Source organism: Myotis brandtii, unplaced genomic scaffold, assembly GCF_000412655.1.
Source record: "Myotis brandtii unplaced genomic scaffold, ASM41265v1 scaffold708, whole genome shotgun sequence".
Classification (NCBI taxonomy): Eukaryota; Metazoa; Chordata; class Mammalia; order Chiroptera; family Vespertilionidae; genus Myotis; species Myotis brandtii.
The window spans coordinates 880,426-897,480 of NW_005370777.1; the positions used below are offsets into that span (position 1 = coordinate 880,426).

General features: G+C 36.0%; 1 protein-coding gene across 5 annotated transcripts in view; it reads left to right on the top strand.

The window, feature by feature from the left end:
• UHRF1BP1L (UHRF1 binding protein 1-like) overlaps nt 1-17,055 on the top strand; it is a 79,338-nt gene that overhangs the window by 53,017 nt on the left and 9,266 nt on the right. For 3 of the 5 annotated variants that reach the window (XM_014530035.1, XM_014530037.1, XM_014530036.1), the window contains exons 11-18: nt 1,430-1,612; nt 2,166-2,284; nt 4,906-5,047; nt 9,344-9,537; nt 10,848-12,343; nt 12,621-12,790; nt 13,927-14,069; nt 14,719-14,869. In XM_014530035.1, the coding sequence (XP_014385521.1) occupies nt 1,430-1,612; nt 2,166-2,284; nt 4,906-5,047; nt 9,344-9,537; nt 10,848-12,343; nt 12,621-12,790; nt 13,927-14,069; nt 14,719-14,869 (2,598 nt within the window). Of the gene's footprint in view, nt 1-1,429; nt 1,613-2,165; nt 2,285-4,905; nt 5,048-9,343; nt 9,538-10,847; nt 12,344-12,620; nt 12,791-13,926; nt 14,070-14,718; nt 14,870-17,055 lie in introns of those variants that run through there. The other 2 variants (XM_014530038.1, XM_014530039.1) reach the window with 2 other exon arrangements.

Consider the following 17,055-nt stretch of genomic DNA (forward strand, 5'->3'; position numbering starts at 1 on the left):
CCCCTGGGGTGCCTGGCCAGCCTGGGTGAGGGGCTGATGGCTGTTTGCTGGCTGGCCACAGCCCACAGCCACCCAAGTTCCCAGTGGAGGCTGGCTGGAAGCAGGGATCTGGGATTTATTTAGCTTCTATAATTGAAACTTTGGTGCCTTTTGCGGAGGCCACAGCCGGCCAGGGCAGGCGGGAAGCTTAGCTTCCTCCATCGCCAGGGCAACCAAACCTCTGGCTTGCTCCAGCTCCGTGGCTGCCAGCCGCCATCTTGGTTGGGTTAATTTGCATATAGTCGCTCTGATTGGCTGTTGGGCGTTTGGGCGTGGCTTGGGCATAGTGAAGTTACGGTCAATTAGCATCTTTGTCTTTTATTAGTGTAGAAGATTTCTTTCATTAGTTGCTACAGAGAAACATAATCCTGATTTTTAAATTATTTCTGTAAAAAACTTCTATATAGATACTAGAAATTCATGCACGGCCCGGGGTTGGGGGCGGGATGGGGGTAGGGTCTCTCAGCCTGGCCTGCACCCTCTCCAATTTGGGACATCCCTCTCACATTTGGGACCACTGGCTCTTAACTGCTTGCCTGCCTGATCGCCCCTAACCACCTCTGCCTTCCTGCCTGATCATCCCTAACTGCTCCCCTGCCAGCCTGATCGCCCCTAACTGCTCCCCTGCCAGCCTGATCACCCCTAACTGCCTCTTCCTTGACCCCGCACCTGGGACCTAGGCTCCCCTCCTCGGACCGGCCACAGGTACCTGGGACCTGGGCTTCCCTCCTTCTGGCCAGGCACAGGCACCTGGGACCAGGGGTGGGTTTTCCCAGGCCGGCCGCAGCCACAGGCACCCGGGACCATGGGCGGCTTTGCCCTGGCCGGCTGTGTCAGGAAGGACATCCGGAAGGTGGTCCGGAAGAGACGTCCGGTGTAATTAGTATATTATCCTTTTATTAGTATAGATATCTTTATGACTGATGTCTATCTTGGGAATTTTTATCAATTTCTTCAGTTTTTTAATAATCCTCATCATTTTTATGGATAAGTTTTTGTTAATCACTTTTCAACAGATCTTTGATGAAAAGACTATTTTCTTTGCTGTTGTTCTCTGGGATTCTGTCTGGTGGAGCTATGCCAGGTGGTGGAGCATTCAGTGAAGGTACACCAGCAGTGCTGCTTCCATTGGAAACTTTGAGTGACATTTTAGCAAGGGCTACTTTTAGGTGGAAACCCTCCTAGATTATTTCCTTTTGATCTTCTTTCCCTCTATTCCAACTGTTTGCTCATATTTTCTAGGAATATTAAAATCTGTAGTAGGTAAAGGCTATAAATTTATTGGGAAATTGAAGAATCCCTTGAATATGAATAAATCTCACTAAAAGCATACGAGAATAAATGAAAATGGTGAACTTTTCAGTGCAATTTCTTGTTATTCATTTTTTAGGAGATAGTTGTAATCATTGGATGTATTTTAGTGATGCAACCAAGACAAAAAATGGATGGGCCGACGAGTTGTTACATGAATTTGAGTGCAACGTTGAAATGCTTAAACAGGCTATAAAGGATCATAATGTAGGTTCACCTCCTAAATCCCCAACACATGCCTCTCCCCAGCACACACAAACAGGTATTTTACTTATAACAACATTATGGCATTCCCCTGATATTGTATTTATGGCATTTCCCTGAGATGTATATATATGTGTGTGTGTGTGTGTGTGTGTGTGTGTGTGTGTGTGTGTGTGTGTGTTTTCATAAAATGGTGGTTTCTGTGAATAAGTATTGTGTTTAATTAGTGTATGAATATCCTGCATCTCATTCAGACCATAGGTGTATGGAACAAAGCACTTTTAAAAAATATATAAGGCTAATACCCAGATAGAATATTTGACTCTTAAATGTTTAGACTTCTCTTAATAAATATTTCAGCCAAAAGTTATCACATGAGAGTACCTTAAATGTGATGTGATTCCTAGTTAAGGGCTAATCAACATGAAAAAATAATCACAATAACTTAACATTTTTATATCAATTTACATATACTAGTAAAGTATTTCCACATATATTATCTCATTTGAGAAATCAGAGTTTACCTTTATTTCTAGTAGCTGTCATAACAGTAAAAGAGTGACTATTAGAAAAAAAATTTGCAGTAAACTGAAAGGATTTTTTTCCCACAGAGAAAGACTCAGCTGTGAAAGGGACTTCCAGAATACCTTCAGTATTTTCTCAACAGTCCAAAGCTAAGTTAATGTCTAGTTCTGTTGTGGTTAGACTTGCAGATTTCAATATATATCAGGTATGTTTCACTTTTTAAATTAAATCTTCTGATAAATACGTTTAGTATCTTCTGCAAGCAACTTTTCTAAACTAATGCCACCATTTTGTTTTAAAACATCTTGACTAGTTTTGTGAAGTGACTAAATTAGATAGGATAGAAAATATTAGTTCATTAATTTCTGTGTGTATAGTTTCCCAGGGTTAGGCACATTGTGTGGTTAAGCTTGAAGTCCTTTAAATTGCCAAGTCTGCACCAGACTTCTGATAGCAACTGCAAGTTCAGGAGTTTCTATAAACTGCCCACTGATTGGAGAATTCACTGGAAAAATTCACAGAACTTGCTGAAATCAATTTACTATAGTCAGAGTCACATTTATTACAGGGGAAAGAATACAAATTAGAATCAGCCATAGGAGAGCATAACATGGAGCCTGGGAGGGTTATAAATTCAGAACTTGCTTTTTTCCTCAGGACATCTTAGCCTCCTGACATGGACATGTACCAATATGCATGAAATATTGCCCTCGTAGTTGAATTCAGTCTCTAGGTATACTGATACCCCGTGACCCAAGGTGTCCACCCTCTAGGCACTACTAAGGCAATCAAAATGTGGCCAGTCCTACTCTGAGACATCTTGTGGGCATAAACTATCATGTTGTGGTCCCGGGGTCATCCACCATGAATAGGAAATTCCAGTAGCTTAGAATTGCCTCCCAGGGGCAGAGACAAAGGCCAGACCTTTCTCTGTAGTCCAGATTCCTTATTACACAATTGTCTTAGTGGAAGAAACTAAAATACCTTTTTGCTTTATTGAACTACCAAGTATTGTCTATATAGTGCACATAATTTTATAGCTAAGAACTCTATATCCTATTTCCACTAAAAATATTATTCGGGCTATGATCTCACAACATGGTCTAACCTCACAGTCCTTGAGACCAACACAATAGAATATGTGATGTATTTTTTTAAAATAAAAGGAAGTATTTCAGATGTGTATTAGCATTTATGAAATGTTCTCATTTATTTTGATAAGCCTATGACTTTGAACTTAGTTTTATCTGAAAGGTTTTCATTTTACTCATTGGTTTTCAGTTGAGGCCAATTTTGCTTCCTAGGGGATATTTGGCATTGCCTGAGGACAATTTTGGTTGTTACAGTTGGAGGAGGTTGCTACTGACATTAGTGGGTAGAGACCAGTGATTCTGCTTAACATTGTACAATGTACTGGATGGCCCCCACAACAAAGAATTATCTGGCCCTAAATGGTGCTAATTTTGGGAAATCCTGATTTAAGACTTGTGGGTTTTTTTTTTTTTTATTGTGCAATTGCTTCTTTCTTTACATTCTATATATAGGTTGTGGTTTTTTGTTTTTGTTTTTTTTTTAATTGTGCAATTGCTTCTTTCTTTACATTCTATATATAGTGCATTTCATTTGAAACAGACTTTAAAGTAGGAAGGAGATTTGATAAATTTAAATGGTAATGAATTATCCATAATCTCAAATGGTTGAAGGTGAAATATGGTAAAGAAATTCCACATATACAAATATAAATACATGAAAACAAAACAACAGCAACTGGAAGAAAATAAAATAGAATGTTCATTCCATTTTTAATAACTTTCTAACTATTAAAGGAAAAGGGGGAATAAACCATTGACTATAAAATAACTTGACACTTTGACTTGAAAAGGATTTATTTTCATATATGCAGAGAAAAGCTTCTTAATTAGATCATATAAAGAACTGACTTAAATTTATAGACTATAAATAATCAAAAGGTTTGATTAGTAACTTACATAGGAGAAAACTATTGAAAAAGCATTTCACGTTGTGAGAAATATACATGTTTGTTGAATGAATGAAGAAAATTACTTGTAGATACATCTCTAGTCTACTAAGTAAGCATAAATAAGTGAAATTGATAAAACTCTATCGGTTGAACTTTGGGGAAATTAGTATATACATTTTTAATATAATTATAAATCATCAGTTTTGGGGTGAGTATAATGAGAACCTTAAAACTAATAGTGTATTTTTAATAATTTAAAGGATTTGAGAAGCATAATTGTATTATTTTTATTGTAAAATATATGTAACATAAAAATTATCATCTTAATCATTTTTAAGTGTGGAGTTCATTGGCATTAAGTATATTCACATTGTTGTACAACTATCACCACTGTTTATCTTCATAATTTTTTATCATCTCAAACTAAAACTGTATATAATACTTTTCTTAATAAAGAAATTTGAGTAGAGAATTATTATAAAGTATATATTAAACAAGCTTTTTAATCTTGTGGACTTAGAACTATGTCCATACCCCGCCATTGACTTATTTGTATTATCTTGTAGAAATATTCTGTCTGTTATCTTAAGGCTCAGAATAATAAGTTTGCAAGGAATGTTGTACAAGTTGATTTTGTAATTGATAATATTCCAAAGAGATTATAGTTTTCTGAATAGTTGATTTTAAAATAACTTAATGTGAAGTTAATTATATAATAAAATTTTCTTTGGAAATTAACCATTCATAAATTATTGGAAGCAGTTTTAAGAGTTTGAAGTGATGTTTATGCTGCATAAGGGCTTTGATATTCAGTGTTACTTTAGGAAATTTAATTATTTTTTTAGGTCTCTACAGCAGAACAATGTCGTTCTTCCCCCAAAAGTATGATTTCTTGCAATAAAAAATCCCTGTATCTTCCACAAGAAATGTCAGCTGTCTATATAGAATTCACAGAATATTACTATCCAGATGGAAAGGATTTTCCAAGTAAGAGGGTTTCCTATTTTGTTATCATTTGTTCAAGACTTGGGAAGTTGTTTTTTTCTTGCTAAGTTTTTTAGTTTTATAAATGTGAAAAAAGAAGCAAAGGTCCATTGTTCTTTACTCTTGTTATCATTGTGTGTAGTATACGATTCTAGTATAGCCTTTTTATATATTATTATTTGTTCATATGTTCTTTTCCCTCACTAGCTTGTAGGATACTTGATGTCAGGAATTATGTAGTATTCGTGCTTCATTTTATCCTTCAATTTTTACTTATTTTTATACTTGGTGACTGTTTAATGACAGTTAGGCTATTTATAGAATAAGATAATTTTTTCCCTTTAGTCAAACTCCATTGATATTTCTGCTACATAAATATAAAACTGTATTTAATTGGAAAAAATAAATAATGAAGTTATCCTTTTAGTTACACAGAATTTTTTGGCCTGGTTTTAATGTGTGTGTGTGTGTGTGTGTGTATGTATGTATAAACACACACACACACACACACACACACACACACATATACATACACACACACCTTGGACAACTTTTGGCATTTGTCTTTAGTTAAACATATATTCCATGAATTTTTATTTGTAACCTACTTTCGCTGCTGAAAGTTAAAATGATTCTACATTTGTGTTCTTTGACTGTTAAAATTCTGTTTTGTTTGTCTCCATTGATCTAGGAGTCCTTCAAACTAAAATTTGCCTTGTTTATGTGGTACCTTTTTCATTATTACAATTAAAAATCGTAATTGAATAGAAGCGTTTAAATGAAATAGGTTATGTTATTGGGAAAAATTTTTTTTACGTCCTCTCTTTAAAAGTGGGATTCCAAAATAGTTTGACCTACTTTGCCCATTTGTTTAATACTGACTTAATATAGGTTCTTAGTTTCAAAGGGGATTTCTGATCTCATGCCTTTGTTGTTACATAAAAGGAAGGTAGCCTGCCCTGGGCAGTGTGGCTCAGCTGGGCATCATCCCGTGCCATGAAAGGTTGCTGGTTCAATTCCCAGTCAGGGCACATGCCCTGGTTGTGGGCTAGATTCCTGGCCGAAGGTGTGCAGGAGGCAGCTGATCAATGTTTTGCTTTCACATCAATATTACTCTCTCTAAAAATCAATTTAAAAAATATTTAAAAACAAAAGGGGGTAGCCTAGAAATTACTTTGGAGAAACAAACATAGAACTATTTTATCACTTTAATTTTTGTTTGTGCCAGATTTTGGGATCTAATCCTCACCGCTTTATGTTTTTCAACAGTCTTGTGTGTTTTTCATTCATTTGTTTCTTCTACCTTCCTGACTAAAATGATGAGAAAATTAAGATAAAGATATTTGCTCAGCACCTTATAAACAGTAGAGTGGCATAGCTGAAACTCAAGCATGGGTCTTCTAAATGGAAATTCGTTTCTCCCCACTGGTTTCCCCAGGCATTCACAGCCATTTGTCTATTATTGGGTAATCCTATTGTTTCCAGCCCTCTCCCACACCTCCCAAAATTGTTTTCCTTAAGTAATGCATCATTGAACTAGTAATTTTTCTTCAGAGTGAAGGCTAGTTTCCAGGATTTCTAGCTTCTAATCTAGGTTTATTTCTATCAGTTTTATTAACATGTGCCAAAGGAATTAAAATCTCATTCTATAACCTATACATTTTTTCTGATACAAATATAAATTTTCCCCCAGAAATTTAAATCTTAGGCCCCTAGATATGTAGGAGTGGAATTGCTAGGTTATGTTTTAACTGTTTTTATTATGGAAAATTTTCAAACACACTTAAATGTTAAGAGGGTAGTATACTGAATTCCCATGTATAGGGATCCACTTTCATTCCTTATGTTTCATTTCTCTGTTAAGCTATCTAACTTTAAAAACATACAACTTTTGCCCTAACCGGTTTGGCTTGGTGGATAGAGCGTCAACCTGCGGACTCAAAGGTCCCAGGTTCGATTCCGGTCAAGGGCGTGTGCCTTGGTTGCGGGCATATCTCCAGTAGGAAGTGTGCAGGAGGCAGCTGATCGATGTTTCTCTCTCATTGATGTTTCTAACTCTCTATCCCTCTCCCTTCCTCTCTGTAAAAAATCAATAAAATATATTTAAAAAACAACAAAAAAAACATACAACTTTTAAAATAATTATAAATGTAATATGTTTATTATATATTTATAAACTGCCAAAATTTAAAAAATAGCCTACAATTTAGAGCAACTTCTTCTAATACCTAACCGTATTAGTGTGATAGCACTGCCATAACAAAGAAGCACACACTGAGTGGTTTAAACAACAGAGCAAAGGCTCTGGCGCTGGCAGCGGGTGTGAGCGCCAGGTGGGACCACGGTGCGCGGGAGCAAAGAATTTTCAGTAACCACCAGAGGCTTGCCCCAATGACAGCGACTGGCGCCCTGCCTTGGTCTGGCCCCTGGTGGTCAGCACATGTCATAGTGACCAGTTGTTTGGTTGTTCTGCTGTTCGGTCTATTTGCATATTAGCCTTTTATTATATAGGATTGTCTCTTTAAAAGCCTTATCTACATATACATTCATATTCTGAGGTACTGGAGATTAGAACTTCAGCATATCAATTTTGAGGGGACATAGTTCAAACCATAACAAGAAGTAGAGTATTGTTCTGTTTTTAATGCATGCTTCTTTTCCATATTTGATTTACATCCTGTTCTTTTCTCTTAATTATATGAGCATATCCCAGGTTTCTCCAAGTTCATTTTAAATACTTTAATAGGTACATAATAATCTATTTCAGAAGTAGACCCCCCATTAGAAACTGCATGTAGATCTTTCTGCTGCTTAGAGCACCAGGTTTCTTCCTCTGTCCCAGATCTCAGTCAGGGTCCTTTGCTTTTGTGCTCTAGCCTTGAGGACCACATTTGCTGTCTAGTCTTTTCTGTGGCTGTCATCATCACTTAATATATACTTGAGATTCCTTCTCCTTTCTTCCCTTTCTCAGCATCCCACTTCCTTGCTATTTCTAATGACAAGCACCTCTACATCCCAATTGAATGTCTCTGTTGGACTTGAATTATATTTTGCTTTTTTCATGTCTGTCTCGTGTAATAGTCTATGAACTTTTTAAGAAAGGGACCATGCCCTATTTTTAAAAATTAATTCTTTGTGCTTAACACAATTCACAAAATTAGTTACCATTCAGTGAATCTTTGCTAAAAGAAAGTAAATGAGAGAGAGAGAGAGAGAGAGAGAGAGAAGAGAGAAGAGAGAGGAGAGAGAGAGGGAGAGAGAAAGAAAGAAATGTGAAAGAGAAATAGTGACTGGTCACCTCCCGTACGTAGGGAGGGAGGGAGGGAGGGAGGAAGGAAGGAAGGAAGGAAGGAAGGAAGGAAGGAAGGAAGGAAGGAAAGCAGGCAAATAAATCCTATTCAGGACATTGTTATAATGCTATCTTTACTGGTATCCCACCACTTGAGTCTATTTTCCTTAAATTAATATAGTTTAAAATTTCTAGATATATATATATACTACTTTGCTTTGGTAGAAGTAAATAGGTCTGAATATTGAGAATAAAATATCTTCATCAAAATGATCTGAAAATAATATTGGCTTTTATGATGCAAATATATGTGGATTTCAGGAAGTGATATACACTCTAATTATAAATATTACTTGAACATATATTGGCACTAAAACATTTATCAACTCCTAGGCATTCTTCTATTTTGGGAAGCTATGAAAAAGAGTATTCATTTGATCATTTAAGGGATAATTGAGTTTTCACTTTGCACCAAGCACTATGGTAGGTAGGTTTAGGATTAAGGGGAGAGTAAAACTGCACGTGGTCCCTCCTGTCAAAAAGATTCGCCTGGTTTACCACTTTCATAAGAAATTAATCATTAAGACTTGGTTCTTTCATTGTGGAGGATTCATATTCAGATTCAGGTAGTAAAAGTCCTTATAGAAATAAGGGATTAACGATCACAACTTTGGTGTCATAATTCATTAAAAAGGTAAGGTTTTTTGAAGTTTGCTAATTGGTACTATCACATTAGGAAAATAGATGTAAACAGTATTTCCCATTTATATAGCTAGTTTTAGATTAAATTACATATTTTTTAGTTAGTGAAACAAAAAATTGTTTTTATCTATCTAAACGTGTTTGCTATCAATCCACACGTGTCACTTCAATTTTGGAAAGAACATCTGAAAATCTTTTTACCTAAATTGAAAAAGAATAAAACTTGTTAAAAATGTCTTTTCTGTTCTCAGGGAAGGTTAAGAACTATCTGTTTATTAAAAATCTTTTAAAATTTTTTTTCTCCACAGTTCCATCTCCCAACCTTTATAGCCAGCTGAATGCACTACAGTTTACTGTGGATGAAAGAAGTATTCTGTGGTTAAATCAATTTCTATTGGATTTAAAACAGAGCCTTAGTCAATTTATGGCTATATACAAGTTGAATGACAATTCAAAATCTGATGAGCATGTTGATATTCGAGTTGATGGCTTAATGCTAAAGGTACCATATAAACAAGTGGCTATGAGAACATAACCATTGTTATAGAAGAAAAGTTAACACCATTTTAATTTCCAGAATTTAAGAGGGGTGCTCAATTTAAATCAGCTTCATTGCAATCTTAATTTTGATTTTGAAATTTGTTTTAATTTTGATTTTGTTATAGAAGCTTTAAGAGACTTTTTCCTGCTTCTTTATCTTTCTTTTATTTATTTTTCATTGCTTATCCATTTGGAGGTAATCAGTAGAAGTTTAAGTCAGTCATTTTTTTCATACTTCTCACCAGAGCTGATAAAATTTTGTTTTAAGGAGAGTAAATAATACAATGAAGCTTTAAAATTATATCTAAGTATTATTTATTCACATTTATTCTATTATTAATACCCAAAGGTAATAGAAAGTTGCTTTATATTATAGCCAGGTAACTGGTAGTCTGAATTCCATGGTTATTTAAACTTTAAAGGAAGGAAAATTAAAAAAAGAATAACAGTTTAGTATAGTAAATAGAATAAGACTTGGGCATGGATGAAAATTTCAGTGTTGATGGAAGACTAAATTTATGTACCTTTAATTCTCTGTAAAATGAGGTTAATAACACAACAATTACAGTGCAGAAATGTTTCAGAGATCTTATAATATTCAATATAAAGAAACACATTTTGTGATATTTATAATTATAATTTAAGGTACAATTATATAATGATCTTTACATTTTCTGAGTATGAAAAGTTTTAAAAACAATCACTTTGAATTCTTTGATGTATTTTAAGCACTGGGATTAATCATCTCTGGAAAATTATTTTAGTAAATAGTTGCACCTATACACTTAAGTTTATTTTCTTAATTGTTTTCTCCCAGAAAAGTGATTAACATCTATCAAGTCATTCCATTTACTCATCTATTCATCCTCCAAATTCCTTGAACCTCAAATATCTTTAAAATTTTTCCTTTTTTAAACTTGGCACTTTCTTATATGTACACAGGGCATAGTAAGCATTTAATAGTACTGATTTAATTTAAAAATTTTTAACTTTGTGATACGTTATATGCAAATATATTTGTATGCTATGCACATTATTCATTACTTATGTTTGTTTTTCAAGCGTTTCTTAGTGGTAAATCACTTAAATCTTTTTTACTCAGTTTAATAAAAAGATTTTGGGGGGTAGAGTATTTTATGTCTGGATAGGAAACTAGTGTTTTGAGGGGTAATATCAAAAAGAATTCCTGAGCTAAGTCATGTTCTTGATTATTTTATTTTATATGGATTTGTAATATATTTTTATTTTTTAAAAATATTTTCTCTTTTCTAGGTTGTTATTCCTTCTGAAATGAAATCTGAATGTCATCAAGATCAACCACATGCAATTTCTATTCAGAGTTCTGAAATGATTGCCACAAATACAAGGCACTGTCCAAACTGTCGACATTCTGACCTAGAAGCCTTGTTTCAAGACTTTAAAGATTGTGACTTTTTCAGTAAAACGTATACTAGCTTCCCCAAGTCAGGTGACAGTTTTAATCTTCTACATCCAATCTTCCAGAGACATGCTCATGAACAAGATACCAAAATGCATGAAGTTTATAAAGGAAATATTACTCCCAAGTTGAATAAACACACTCTTAAAACTTCTGCTGCCACAGATGTTTGGGCTGTGTACTTTTCTCAATTTTGGATAGATTATGAAGGGATGAAAAGCGGAAAAGGACGACCACTAAGTTTTGTAGACTCTTTCCCTCTTTCCTTCTGGATTTGTCAGCCAACAAGGTATGCACTGTCTCAAAAAGAGCTTCAGACTTGTAATCACATATCTCTAAATACATCACAAAGTGAATCTAGTGATCTGACTGGCCGATTGAAGCGGAAAAAGCTCTTGAAGGAGTATTACAGTACAGAGTCTGAGCCCTTAACAAATGGTAGGCAGAAATCTTCCGATACATTTTTAAGATTTTCCTCTTCATCAGATGCAGATATTCACGTCCTGGTTCATGTTCATAAACACGTCAGTATGCAGATCAATCACTACCAGTATCTGTTCTTGCTTTTCCTCCATGAATCACTTATCCTGCTTTCAGAGAACTTAAGGAATGATGTAGAAGCGGTGACTGGCAGTCCTGCTAGTCAGACATCCGTTTGCATTGGAATTTTACTTAAAAGTGCCGAAGTGGCTCTTTTACTACATCCAGTGGAACAAGCAAATACTGTTAAGTCTCCTATTTCTGGAGGTGTGAACCCAATAGTTCCCGATTATTTGCCTACAGAAAACAGAGAATTCTTATCTTCAAAACGGAAACAAGTTAATAATGGTATCAATCAAATTAGAAGTGTAACTGTTAATCATATGTCAGAGAACAGATCTATGAGTGTTGACCTTAGCCATGTCCCTTTGAAGGATCCTTTGCTTTTTAAATCAGCTAGTGATACAAATCTGCAAAAAGGCATTTCTTTTCTGGATTATTTGTCAGATAAAAATTTAGAGAGAATAAGTGAAGATGAAAGTAGTGGAATTCTTTGCAAAAGTGGCTCAGAAGAAATTGGATTAGAAACAAGGGACAAAAGGAATTTATCTCATACAGATTCAAATAGTGTCTTAAACTACAAAGAACATTCAGACATGCTGTCATTTGATAATGATGGTAATCAAAATGTGCTTTCAAGTAGTTTAACTAGTAAAAGAAATGAAACCATAAAGTCGATCTTTAAAGCTGAAGATTTGCTGCCAGAAACAGCTTCGCTCACTGAGAACCTGGAATTCAGTAAAGAAGAAGCACCCACAGTGAGAACACTTAAATCACAGTCATCTTTAAGGTAACAGTGTGCTATTGGGAGGGGGCGGGGGAGTTTGTGTATGAGCGTATTTTGATTTTGGACCTGAAATCGCATGGCAAAATATGGCATTGTTAGAGTTAACACATGGAATAGCAGGTTTTTCAAAACATGAAAATACTTTAAGGTTATATTTATAAAATATAAATTATAAATTTGTGGATACTGTATACATATTTTTATTTTGTTAGAGGTATTTTTTAGAAAGACTTTTTTACCTTATATGTGATGATCTTCTAATAATTTTGTTTGTTAACAGTGGGAAGCCTAAGGAACACTGCCCACCGAACCTGGTTCCACACTGTACATCTTATAAGAACATAAAAAGAAGCTCCTCACAAACCTCATTGGATACCATTTCACTTGACAGCATGATATTGGAAGAACAGTTGTTAGAAAGTGATGGAAGTGATAGTTTTTTGGAAAAAGGTAAAACAACACAATAAAGCATTTATATTATATATATGTATCTTATATGTGCTTCTTTTAACCAGATATTTCTCTTTTTTTGTGTGGCTGACATCTAGCATTTATTTGTATGTCCTATATAACGAAAGGCTAATATGCAAATTGTCCCCTCAACCCGGAGTTCGACCAGGGGGTGGGGCTGGCCGGCCAACTGCTTGCGGCCCCTCCTGGCCGGCCGCATCCCCTCCCCCCGACTGGTCCCGCCTGGTCAGCCTTGATCGGGGCAGGCTGGCTGGCCCCCACCCATGCATGAATTCATGCACTGGGCCTCTAGTAGATCATAAAGCAGAACAGCATTAAGGCTACTAGCGCTCTTACAGAGACTTCTATATGTGAAATGTTGATTAGGTGACCTTAATTAGCATGATGATTCTTAAGTATGTGGTCCTAGGACAGGAGTCCAGACTATATCTACTTAGTCCCATAGCAGGATTTGCTCATGGGAGCTTATTATATGGTAGTAAATATAATAAAACATTGAGACCATGTTTTGTATGTCTTTGACTTTTCTAATCTTTCTAGTAATTTACTAATTTTTCTAGTAATTTTCTAATAATTGATCTGTGACAGACACTTAAAAAAATTGTCTTTTACCTCAGAGAATTTGAGAAATATGGAAATAATACAGCACATTGAGAAAGTATGACAGGTAGATAAGAGTGGAGAATGATTACATTGATGGTAGTGGAATTAACTTCATGTAGAAGATCATTAGAAGCTACTGTAGGGTACTAAAAAGAAAAATTAAGTGGTCAGACTGGAATTATCCAATGTAGAACAGAGTAAAGCGGGCCACGCTGGCTGACCACGAACCTGCTAGTTACAGAAGCACCGTGCCTGCATGGAGAACACAGGCTGAAGTCAGCTGTGGTAGATTTCAGACTAAGTTTAGGGCTTAAGTATCTCTAACATTTTATTGTGAGAAGTTATTATTATTTGCTAACTAATCACAATTTAATTTTTCTTTGTTTATTGTCTTTTAAACAAGGCTATGCTTAGGAAAAAGTTAAAGGGATAGCCCATTTTGGTTAGATAAATATAACATTTTTGGATTATTGGTAAAACTGATTTTATTAGTTTATTTTGTATTATTTCAGTTATTAAAAAGAACTCAAGTACAAATTATCAGAACCCAGCAAATAGTGCAAATGCGACTGCAAACCTACAGAATTATGGTGAAACCTCTCCAGATGCCATCAGTACGAATTCAGAGGGTGCTCAAGAAAACCATAATGACCTGGTAATCATTTCAGAGATTCTATGAAGAGAAATGCCAACTTAATGTGTTCACATGTTAAGACATTAATATATAAAATGAGTAGATTGTGGGTGATTCACTTTGTTCTTTCTTGAAAACTCATTTTCTATTCTTGAAAATTCATCTTACTGAGTTGTTTTTCTCTGAATTTCACTTAAAAATTTTGTTTTTTTGTATTGAGGGGAGGTTCTATCTTTTTTCATCTTTTATTTTTCACCTTTATTTTAGTTTCAATTTAAATATACTTTGAAATAGTTTGATGATAAGGTTGATAGTTCCTATGAGGGGCTTTCTACAAAAGAAATATATTACTGGTTTATTTAAGCCTCTTCACCCAGTGAGATATTCTCTGGATGATTTGGAAAATATGTTCCAAATGAAAATAATTTCACATGGAAATGTCATGTAATTAGTCTTTGTGTTCAAAAAATTCTTCTCTTGACTGAGTAAGAAGAAAGGGGGCTGAAATTTATGACAATAATGTAGTAACCACATTCTTTTGATCACAAGTATATATTTGGTTTATTAGGCCTAAGTTGTATTTCTAGAGATTGTAGTTTCCTGAGTTATTTTTTTAAATTTTTGTTTGAATTACTTGGTATACTAATATTATTTATGTAATCATTGTTAGATGTCAGTCGTGATGTTTAAAATTACTGGTGTTAATGGGGAAATTCACATCCGAGGGGAAGATACAGAAATCTGTCTTCAAGTGGACCAAGTGACACCGGATCAATTAGGCAATATCAGTGTTCGGAATTACCTTTCCAATCGTTCAGTAGGTGAGATTTTAATATGACTTAAACTTTTTTTTTTTAATACCTGTGACTCATCTATATATATAAAAGGTTAATATGCTAAGTGTCCCCCGGCCTGTCCAACTGGTTGCTATGATGCATACTGACCACCAGGGGGCAGGCACTCAACGCAGGAGCTGCTGCACCCCAAAACCAGAGAGGAGGGAGCCCGATTCCTCGTGGGGCCGTGTGATTCCACCTTCAGCCGTGGGTTATGTTGTTGCTGGGGCACTGTTGGCCCTGAATCTGGTTTACTGCACACTTGCATTTGCGTTTCACACCCTGTACGATAGCAACTTTGCAGAGTACCCTCTTGCACTCTAGGACCCCTTGGGGGATGTTGGAGAGCCGGCTTCGGCCCAATCCCTGCAGGCCAGGCTGAGGGACCCCACCTGCCGGAGGGACCCTGCTGACTGCAGACGCCCTTTGAGCCACAGTGCCACCCCAGGTGCGACCGGCTGGAGAGGGACTGTGGGAGGTTGGCTCCAGGGCGTGTCCGGCCCGTCTTACCAAGTACTGCCCCGCTGGCCACCTTCTAATTAATTTCTTTTTAATGTGCACAGATCCATGCACCGGGTCACTAGTTACCATATAAATGAATTCAATAAAAATTACGTTTACATTAGAGACTTGTTTTACATCAGTTTATTTTCATGTTGATTTAGAAATATAATCTGTTGAGGATATAAGGGTCTGAGAAAACTGAGTTCTTTCTATATGAAAAGAGTGATATAGTAATCCTAGAAGGTCAAATTTAGGTCCATACTAGAATAAATGTCAATTTCTATATTCCATAGTTTTGTTTATAAACAAACATTTCCAAATACTTGGTATTTGGAAAAATCACGTATCCTGTTCTTGTGGTTCTGTATTTTAAGGTCAACACTCTCCCTTGGACATAGAGGGATATAAACAAAAAAACATGCAGGGTATGAAGAGGAAGCCACCCCTTTTTCAAAGTTTAAATAAAGATATTTATGGTTTTTAGTCATTTGAAGAAATGATTTAATAGACTAGTTATACTAAGAATTTAAAATGACAATATTTAAGTTTTAAAATGTTTTAAAAAATCACAGCCCTGTAATGTTTTTCTTTGCCATATATATAGAATGCTGTATCTGATATATAACATGTTGAAATACATATAGTCCTACATGATATCAAATAAGTATGCTATCACTTCACATCATGGGAATTGCAGATAAATTTGCCATCCTATATAATAGAAGCCTAATATGCAAATTGACAGAATGGTGGAACGACAGGTTGCTGTGATGTGCACTGACCACCAGGGGGCAGACACTCAATGCATGAGCTGCCCCCAACCCGCAGGCCCCAGGCCAGCCAAGGCAGGTGCCAACGGGGGCCCCTGATTGCCCCGCCGGTCACCCCACAGGTCACCCCATCGGCCGCCCCACAGAGGGAGGCGACTGGTAACAGCAGGCTGGCGCCACCCCCTGATCACCCTGCCAGGGGCGGGTGCCAGGGGGGGCCCCCTGGTTGCCCTGCCGGTCACCCCACAGATCAGCCCTGATTGCTGGCCAGGCCTAGGGACCCTACCCATGCGTGAATTTTGTGCATCAGGCCTCTAGTTTTCCTATAAACCATTATGGAAAAAATTGGCTCCTGGCTTTTTTCTGTGTGTACGCCTTGCAGTTTACAATGTATCTGCTAAAAAAAAAAATGTCAAGAATTTTATATTAGCAAGTGTAAAATTCCAATAACATGCAAAAAGAAGGAAACTAAGTATATTGTTGGAAAGGTTTTACAATGGACAAAAATTAAAAAAAGTTTGGGAGCACTATCTCAATTCCTTGAGGTTCTGCTTCCCGGCATATGTCGACAGTTTGGCTCAAATAAACTCACAAAAATTCTTTACAGGTTTCAATGGTTTTTTTTTTACGTTAACATTACTCAGCTTGCTCACGTGGAATTTCCTTTTGCAAGATCACCTTTTCACAAACCTTCTACAACCTTCCTTTCTATATTCACATTTCTGTCCTGTTTTTTCTCCTTCCCATCCTGAAACAACCAGCCTCACTTTAGGACACAATTAATTTCCTTTCCCTCAAAAATACATCTCCGTTTCTCATACCACTTTTGTTGTTGTTGTTGTTCTTAGCCAAAACTTGTTCTACTTTTCTTGTATGCCCAGTTGCTTTTCCTATGAC